The sequence below is a fragment of the Stylophora pistillata genome, chromosome 4 (assembly GCF_964205215.1).
Source record: "Stylophora pistillata chromosome 4, jaStyPist1.2, whole genome shotgun sequence".
Taxonomy (NCBI): domain Eukaryota; kingdom Metazoa; phylum Cnidaria; class Anthozoa; order Scleractinia; family Pocilloporidae; genus Stylophora; species Stylophora pistillata.
Genome location: NC_142522.1, coordinates 29,202,722 through 29,212,998, shown reverse-complemented (window position 1 = coordinate 29,212,998; position 10,277 = coordinate 29,202,722). Strand labels below are relative to the sequence as shown.

At 38.8% G+C, this 10,277-nt stretch overlaps 1 protein-coding gene across 1 annotated transcript; it reads left to right on the top strand.

The window, feature by feature from the left end:
- The first annotated feature begins 338 nt into the window (after window positions 1-338).
- LOC111347065 (uncharacterized) lies at window positions 339-9,012 on the top strand. Its single transcript, XM_022954325.2, has 2 exons — window positions 339-1,670; window positions 2,272-9,012. Exons 1-2 carry the CDS (start codon window positions 575-577, stop codon window positions 7,119-7,121), a joined length of 5,946 nt encoding a protein of 1,981 aa, XP_022810060.2. The 5' UTR covers window positions 339-574; the 3' UTR covers window positions 7,122-9,012.
- The last annotated feature ends 1,265 nt before the right edge of the window (window positions 9,013-10,277 follow it).

The following is a 10,277-nucleotide window of genomic DNA, read 5'->3' as shown; positions in this document are numbered from 1 at the left end:
CCATTTGAATTATTATTCGATGCTTTAATCATTAAGTAAGAAATACCGTTGTAGACTTGCAAAGCGAATGGATTGCTAAGCAATGGTTGCTTACCGATGTCAAGTCTTCGGATTAGGTTAAGGCAAAGAATATGTAGTTTTTTGACAAGTAGTATTTTGGTTTCTTTCACCAGACATGCTGAATACAAAAACAATCCTTATCACTTCTTGAACACTTTAATGATTCACCAAGCGTGAAGAGGTCATATTTCAAAACAGTTTGTAACGGAAAAAGAATCAAGCAAGCCAACAAAACCAAAGGGATAGATAAAAACCGAATATATGATCGAGCACTTTACAGAGCAAATATTTATTGGGTATTAGTGTTGACTTCCACATATATGCACAGGTGACGATCAGTCGGTAAATTAGACTCGCAATGCAACGATTTAGAGAGGCTTTATCGGTTGCTTGACGAGCCAAAAGACGCTCTTCTCGCGGCTAAAGTGATTGAAGGTCGGCCAAGAACGTCGCTGAACCTTTGAAATTATTTTTGAGCCCGTAATCTAAAAAAAACTGTTTAAAAAAAGTATTCATGATAAAGGTAAATATGTATGAAAAAAATTATATGCATGACGGAGCAAAGAAAAATATCTCGTTGTGGCGTGATCGTTCGTGTTGTTTTTCTTTGTGTAGTCCAATACGTTCAGATATGGCGTCATCAAGCACACCAGGGATAGCAGGACAACTCGTTAAACCAGAGTACAGAAACTGGCTCGCTCTTGGTCATGCCTTGACAACGGTCCTCTGTCAGGGACTTCGTCCGTTTATTACGCGAGAGATGGAGGCTTTCCATAGGAATTTAACAGCAAGAGTCCTTGGACCCTGCACATGTGTCCATGTCCCGAGAAGAAGGCCAAATGAGTTCCAAGATATGACTACATGCCCATGGGCAAACATACTTGAAGCTTATCACCATAGATACAAACCAAACTGGAGGCAAAGTGATCCAGGAAAATGGATGGACCCAGCTCTTGGTCCGTGGGAAATTGCTAAACTTTACCTTCCTGATCTAGGTGGACATGCTGATATCAAGAGTGCAGACGACATGGACATCACTGGTATCTTAAACCTAATGTACTGGTGCAATCACTTCACCATTCCTCAAGCTTTGATTAAAGATATCCGCGACACTCGAAACGACAAATGGGTGCATGTGCCGAGGCTTGAGTTGCCCAATGCAGAGAAGACCGTCGCTTTTGACTCCATCGAAAACTTGCTGAGGAGTCCTTCTCTAGCCACAGATCCAGACGCGCAGAATGCGCTCAGAGAAATCGAAAACCTTAAGAATGTTTCAGACTTGCACATTTTTGAGGCTCAGGTAGTGGCAGAGCTTATTAAAGTGCTGAACAAGGAGATTTCACTCGTAATGCAACAGTCCCGAACCAGCCAGGAGCAGTTGGACCAAATGAAACAGCTAGTGTTACTTTTGGAAAACAAATTGAAAGACTTAGAGCAAAGGAACGGCTTTTTAACGCTATTTCACTTCGTACTAAAAGGTTTAGAAAGCTTTCTCAGTAGCCTGGTCAGGAGTCTCAAACGGATCAGACAAGCCTTGATGATATGGTTGTTTATGGCTCTCTGTTTGAGCCTCTTTGTCAAGCTTGATGATAACACCTTTATTAGAGACGGTTAGTAAATCTATAATTAGTTCTAACTCTGACTTAGGATGTGCGAACTGGTGGAAGCCGCAGCACACCTCGTTTATCCTTCTTTGAACATATTAAGCCCTCTTAGAAAGATCTATACTCGCTTCTGGTTACTTTCAGCGTAATATTTTGTTTCCTTGCACTTTAGCCTAACTGAGCTAAAAAGTATTTAAATATGAGTAAATTGTAAATATTTCAGATTGAGTATAGAGTAATGTGCAATTCTTTCGTTTCAAGAATTCTAGTGTCAGACTAGTAGTAGGTCTGATAGAGGGGGAGGGCCTGGTCCCCGGACATTCCCCCTGGAACCGCTACTGCCAACTCTACCACTTCTGTGTGGAAGAAACCAAATGATATCTCAAGTTTTTAACTCCAAATATTACGACTAAAACTGTTTGGCTTTAAACCTACGTATCCAAACGTTCAAATATTTATGAAATTTAATAAAACAGTTATTCCATCCATGTTTGTTGGAGACGAGATTAGTTATGGCCAACTCGACTCTAAGCGCCTCGTTACGGGCTATTTACCAGCTCATAGCCAACAAGCGCGAATGGAATGATTGTTAAATATTTTTTCGCAGGCTGCCCGTTCGAAAATCTGAGTGTCCCATTTGACACAAAAGAGTTTGGTTGGTTTGACTATTTGAATAGTGCAAAAGAAGAGTTCATCGGTCGCAGTTGGCTTTATCGAGAGCTGGAATCTGTTTTTGGTCATTCGGTTCAAGAAAATTACCTAACTGGAGTTCTAATCATTGGGGATCCAGGAGCTGGAAAGTCTGCCCTGTCTGCTCAATTGATTTGCTCCCCAACATCAAGTCGAATCATCCATGCCCATATCTTAGGGTACCATCTATGCAAATATTCTGACAAGAATACACAAACTGCAGGCAGGTTTGTTCGTAATTTAGCAGAGATGATCGCACGAAGGATCCCCGAATACGGTTTCCTAGTCTCCAATAGTTCGTACATTCTGCGTTCACTGCATACTGACTGTGCAAACAATCAAGATCCAGTGGGTTGTTTTGAACAAGCAGTTTTGTCACCCTTGAAAAGCCTCACGAATGTACCAAAGGAAAACTGGTATTTAGTGATTGATGCTTTGGATGAATGCCTCACACAAACGGAATTTAGGCTAAGTATCGTATATTTGCTCAATAACAAACTATCCCGTTTTCCGTCTTGGCTCAAGCTTGTGATGACATCTCGTAATGAGTCTACCGTTTCCTTTAATCTAAGGAGCATAAAGAAGCTAGTCATTGGTCCTGAGGATTCTCGCAACACTGAAGATATCGAAATGTTTTTAACTACTCGATTTTATCAAGATGGTCCATTGCTCCACCGCGTTAAAGCTTGGTTTGGAGATGCTAGCTTAGAAAACACAGCTAGGTTGATTTCTCTTTTGTTAAGCAAAAGCCAGGGAAATTTCCTGTTTGTTAAAGAAATGATCCGTCACTGGGAAGCTACAAGAATCATAAAAAATGATCCACATGCATTGCCTGAAACGATAGAAGAGTTATATTACAACTATTTTCAAAGATTATATCATGGAGAGGAACATTTCAAACCTGTAAGACGGATTTTAGAATTACTCGTGGCCACTTTTCAGCCACTCACACCGAAAGAAATTTTTGACGTTCTTAGAGTACAGGAGGCAAACCTGGAACAAGACTATGATTTTAAAAATGGAATGAAGGAGCTTGGACATTTCCTGAGATACGGAAAGGATGATACAGTAACACTGTATCACTTGTCTTTAACCGAGTGGCTTACAAGCGACGATGGTAGAAATGGGCTATTTTACGTAAATAGAATAAAAGGACACGAAGCACTTTGTAATTTTTACTTTAAATGTATTACCGAGGAAGGTAAGCCTGCGTTATTAAAGTACAGTCTTTCTTTGGCGCAACACATAGCTTATGGCGGTTGGAAGGAGGCATACGTAGAAAAATTTCTCAACTTTCCTTCTCAGGTCGTCAATTCGTCGGATCCTGAAAGTAATAGGACAGTATTGCACCTCGCAGCCACAATAAATAACACAGACGTACTGGAGCTTCTGTTGCGCCACTTTAGTGACATCGATTCCGCTGACAATTTTGGAAAAACATCCGCTTTTCTAGCGGCTGAGCACGGACTTGTAGACAATCTTGCTTTAATGGTGAAGAAAGGAGCCGATGTTAATCTTAGAACAAAATCACTTTCTTCGCTGGGTTTTGAAAGCTACCGTTATATTCCCGATTTAGTTTTGGAGTCGAAATTGAAGTTTAGGGGGGCCACCATGCTTCACGCTGCTGCGCATGCAGGTCATCTGAAGGTTGTAAATTTCCTTCTGGACAATGGAGCATTCATTTCCATTGCAAACGAAGTTAACCTAACGGCACTTCAGATTGCCGCTGAGAAAGGACACTTGGAAGTGGTGAAGGCATTACACAAGGCTGGTGAAGTTGCAGATCAAACCGCTCTACATCATGCAGCACAAAACAACAAGTTAGATGTGGTGAAATATCTTCTGGATGTCGGTGTAAAAGATACATGCATGAGATGTGATGGCTCTTTTCATTGGTTGAAGTCTGAAAAGTACCGGTTACAGTCTAAAGTTAAACATGTAGTTGTTTATGCAGGCGGATTGAATGGCATCTCAGAAAACTCTAGAGTTTTGTTTGGTGAGCTATTCGATGACAAACATTTAATCTACTGCGAAACTGCGCTACACTCAGCAATATCCTATGGCCATAATGAGGTGGTCAAGGAGCTTATTTCTAGGGACAAAAGCGCGCTAGCGTGTAAGGATTATTCAGGTAGGACACCCTTACACGAAGCTGTTCGAAGAAACAACAGAGAAATAGTTACTATTCTGCTTAAAGAAGACCAGACAGAAGTAGACTCAACATGCGAATATCCTCCGAGTTTCCGTGGAATGTATTCGATTATGAATCACAAGGAATTGATGGAATATAACCAAGAAATGTGCCACTGTGGATACACACCTCTTCATCTGACCGCGAGGTATGGAAACTGGGAAATTGCTATTGATCTCCTACAGAACAAGGCAATGGTTGAGTCTAAAGACTGTTTGGGGGTGACTCCACTTCATGTAGCCACTTGCCATAATCACCAACATGTAGTAGAAGTCCTTGTTAAGTTCGGTGTTAACATTAGTAGCAAAACTTCTAACGGATCGACACCTCTTCATAGCGCTGCAGCATGTGGAGCTGTAGAGGTTATTGACCAGTTAGTTTACCATGGAGCGATCCTTGATGCAACTGATGACAGTAACCTCACAGCCCTGCATTACTGTATCCTTAACGTACAGCCTAGCCATCTTCGACATCATCTTGCTAAGTTTTACGAAGATGAGAATAACTACGTTAGAAACACGAACTTTTACCGATGGCTGGATGTATTTATCAATTTGATCTTACTCGGTTCCAATATAAATGCATTGGATGTACATGGTCGCTCAGTATTGCATGTAGCTGCAAAAAATGGTTTGGCCGACGCTGTCAACGTTCTAATACAAAGAAAGTCACAGCTTGACGTTCTTGATAGGACTGGTGAAGCACCATTGACTGCGGCTATCAAGAACGCCGCAGTGGCACCCAAGCAGTGGATATTCACAATTGGAGATACCATAGATCAGCTTCAAGAGTATTTAAGTGATCACGAAATGGTAATATATCTTCTTCTCTCATCTGGAGCGTCACTGATGATTTGTAATCATTCTGGGGAGAGCTTACTAAACCATGCTATCATGAAAAATCGGCTGCTCATTCTTCAGCTTCTGCTACTTAACGGAGCAAGTGTCACCTGTAAAGATAAACAAGGAAGGACGCCTCTCTTAACTTTCCTTCAAGTTGGTGGTGACGGGGTAGACGTGGTCCTTAAACGGTTCAATGCTCCAATAGAAATAAAGTGTGGAAAGCCATTCAACACCTCTGAGTTACATTTGATATGTTATACCCCTCCGAGCATGGAAGATGATAATTTTTTTCAAGAGATCTTGTGTGACGATCACTCGTGCTCCTCTAAAAATGGGCCTATATTCACATATATTGAAAATCATCCTTTGAAGTACAAGTCAATCGATTCCTGTCTAGATGCCGAAGGATTTACACCTTTACATAGAGCAGCACAAGGCGCAAATACAGTTGCTGTTTCCAACCTCATAAGGCACGGTGCAAACCAGTCTTCCCTAAGCCCAGATGGATACGATGCTTTGACACTAGCTCTTCTCCATGCTGGAAATACCTCATGGTGGTTGTCCGACCAATATGATCACTTGAAATTGTACAGAGTTTCTGTTGTGGCCCTAGAACTTCTTCGCCATAAAATGAAGACAAGTGGCTACCAAATTATATGTGACTCCAGTAAAGCTGAGCTAACTTTATACCACTTGGCAGCCTCACGAGGCTTGCTGCACTTTATTAAGGAGATATTTAAAGATAAAGACTCTCATCAGTTAGATGTTGATTGTCCTAACAGAGATGGAATAACACCAATGTACTTGGCAAAGATATCCAGCAAACACGAGGAGGACGGTGTTTTCAAATTCTCGAACCCGTGGGCCAGGGTTGTGGAGTTTATTGAAAAAATGGGAGGACATATGCAGTATCCAAGTAGACATGCTGAGTACAATGTCATCTATTACAGGTTGTACGATTGGATTCCGAAGGAAGAGAAGGTGAATTTAAGACCTGGTGTTCGTGAGTTGTTCGCAGAATTAGTGTCTTATCCCAGTCATGTATCTTCTATGAGCTGTTATTCCTTAACTTCACACTTATTGGAGTTTCGTTTTAGTAATCTTAAGGTTATCACTTTTTTAGAATTAATCCAGCAAATTCTGCTTTTAAAACGTCGAGGTTTTCCCTCAAGGATACCAAACAATGTCTGCTTAAATGAACTTTGGAGGGTGTCTTTATGGATTGACAGATATTTGAATCATAGATACGTATATGGTGAGTTAAATTCTTCAAAGTTAGAATTGCGACTTTTTTATATGATTAGAGCCTGGCATGAGGAAAGATTTTTCTTGTTACCTTGTTACAAGATGGCTTTTTCTAAATTTCGACCATATTTCAGGGATGAAAAAAAAATTGAAGTACTAATTAAACAGTACGAAGATAGCATGCTGCTATGGCATTTAACTCAGGTATGTTTTGAAGTCACAAACAGCATATTTTTTAAGACTTTTTGGCCCATTTTTTTCGATAAATATAATATCGATGAGACCAGAGACCGGAACTATCCAGACTTCATAAGAGAACGAATGGGATGGGAAACAACTTGGGAAGGGATACGTGGATTTTTTAGATATTGGCCAGCAGAGTTCGTCATTAGATTTACCTTAGGGTTGTACCGTCAGTATGATTATCTTAAAATTCTTGAAGTTGGATTAGAACCAGGGTCTCGTGTTTCAATTCACAAAGGAACTTGATGTAATGATTACAGGGTCACGAATTACTATTGATTACTGTCCAAGTTGAAACACTATATAGTCCCATGCAACAGCTAATTAAGTAAGACGAGTTTACGTACGTTCTGAATTAACATGTAGGTTTCTTCGTGACGGTCGTAGAAAAATAACGATTAGTTTAGAAGCAATTTTTGCCTGGAAATTTAATGCTATCATGCTAAGAAGAAAAGATCAACACAAAGCTTGTTAACATCATTTTGTCATACAGTGACAAAATGAATTTGTCTATCTGAATTTTATTCTTTTGTTGAAATCTAGTTGCGGCTAATACCCTATCACACCAGTAAATTATGTTTTGTTAAAAAGGGTTTAGATGAATGAATATCAAAAACAGAGAACTGGAAAATAAAATTTCCCTATGATTCAAATAATCGCTAACTTAAGAAGCTTCGATGAAGAGAAAAAATTTAAACCGAGTTTAACACCACACCTTTAAAACATATTCAAGCTTTGGTGTGAATGGGACCTAAGGCTGTTAGTAAACAGCTTTATATTTGTCACGCGAGAGAATCTATTACAGTTGGGATTAAAGCAGGATATGTACATTCAATGGAGTGTATCAGAAGAAGAGGTATTTTTTTATAGTTATTTTAGGCATTAGATGATCGATTTTTCTATTTGTACAATGAAATATCCACTGGATCAAATTCAAAGGCAGACGTAACCAAAAAGGACTCAAAGACAGTAGTGATATCGGTGAGAAATTACCAGAAAAGCACTGAAAATGTTGCACTGGTTTCGAGTTGGAGAACTTGTTCACTAATTTTTTCGAGTCTAATAGAAATAAAGCTTTTTCAACTCGCTTGGGTAAAGTAGATCTCAATCAGAGGAAAAAAGGATTGTTTAGTGAATTGTCAAGTGAATTTAATCCAATTAAGAATTCCGATCAAAATTAGTTTTCCTCAAATTAACTGACTGAACAAAAAGAGGCCGAAATGGATATAGGTACGAAGAACTCCCTTGAACTGATAACAGTTCAGATAGGACTGACAACCCACAACAAAAAAGAAAGTACACAAAAACTCGATTATTTGTGGAAGAGAGCTTATAAACTCGAAGCAATTAAGTTCTTGAGGGAAAGGCCTGACTACTTCGAGAACAAAGTCAACGCAAGCGCCCGAGCCAGCGAGCCACGACACCTCGTAAACGCGATTAAATAGGAAAACAGTGTCAACATTGTTGTATGTAAATTATCAACAGGTAATCAGTTCATTTCGTGTGCAATTTGGGATAAATCAGCACTCGTAGATTTTTCCAAGACTATAATTTACACTCGCCCTATGAGCTCGTAAAATTTGGGTGGCATCTGAAAGTTTTAATCACGCTGATTGATCCAAAATTGTACGCAAAATCTGAGCCTCTGGCTCGGAAGATAGTGCAAACGCTTCCCACGTCTTCGACATTAAATAAAAACTCTTCAAAAATTGAAAGTTAAACACTTTTTATTAATTTTCTATAGATGGCGCTGAAATTCTCCTTACACAAATAAATTAGGCACATACGATTTTTTGGGTCCCCTTGCATGATAGATTCGAAAATCATTGTGAGATTTGCTCTCGAGAATGCAAATCAGTATCCGGGAAGTAGTATAGGGGGCCTTACTCGTGATTACGTAGAGGTCTGGGTCCGAGTGGCTCGGCCGAGTTAGGTCTAATTAGTAATTCATACCACGTAGGTGCGCGAGGGGTTATTAGGGTTAGGGTTAAATTTCGCGTAGGTGTACGAGGGGTTATTAGGGTTAGGGTTAAATTTCGCGTAGGTGTACGAGGGGTTATTAGGGTTAGGGTTAAATTTCGCGTAGGCGTAGGAGGGGTTTTTAGGGTTTAGATTTTGCGTAGGTTCGTGAGTAGGGTTTTTCAGTTTTTAAAAAAATAACGGTACAAAAACTACAAAGGGAACAAAAGAACCCAAGATAATTAAAATAATCTTGGGTTCTTTTGTTCCCTTTGTACTTTTTGTACCGTTATTTTTTTAAAGATCCGCCGTAACCTTGGGCGACTTAAGCAAAATTAGCAGAAAAAACATCGCGACTTTAGGCGACTTAAGGCAACTTAAGGCGACTTAAAGTCATTTTATTTGACTGAAGTGATAAAATCAAAGTTAGCAACAGTCTCTCCATAAGCCTTGAAAATATTTACAGAATCCCTTGCAATAAACACAACAGTCATTTTGGTTACTTTTGTATGCTTATAAATCACCATAGTCTAAAATATCCAGATTTCAAACCAATTTACCTAAAAATAATGAGACAGAATTACCACAACAGTTATTACTAAATTACACAGTCAAAGCTAGTGAATAAATAGCGAGGAAACCAACTTAGCTTAAAATGTTTAGACAGAATTGCCACAACAGTTCTTGTTAAATTATACAGTCAAAGCTAGCGATAAATAACCAGGAAACCAATTTAGCTTTAAATGTTTAGAAAGAATTACCCCAACAGTTATTGTTAAATTATACAGTCACAGCTAGTGAATAAATAGCCAGGAAACCAATTAAGCTAAAAATAATTAGCCAGAATTACCACAACAGTTATTGTTAAATTATACAGTCACAGCTAGGGAATAAATAGCCAGGAATACATTATGGATTAAATGCCCAGCATCAAACATACCTCTCAAAAATATACACGAATAAATAGCCAGGAAACCAATTTAGCTTAAAATGTTTAGGAAGAATTACCACAACAGTTATTGTTAAATTATACAGTCACAGCTAGTGAATAAATAGGAAACCAGGAAACCAATTTAGCTTAAAATTTTTAGACAGAATTACCACAACAATTATTGTTAAATTATACAATCAAAACTAGTGAATAAATAGCCAGGAATACATTATGGATTATATGCCCAACATCAAACATACCTATCAAAAATATACACATAAAGATACACATTTTTAATTTTAGAAAAGAGACATGATTTACATAAAACTATCAATACATTTCCCACATAATTAATTAAAAATAACTTGATTATTAATTATTTCACAAAGCCTCACAAATCATAAAAGTTGTTATCTTACAACAACAAACATATGAAACATATGTGTGAACTGCGGTTATGAGACGTATATGAGAGCACGATCCTTCGCAGTAAAGCACTATTTGAGCAATAG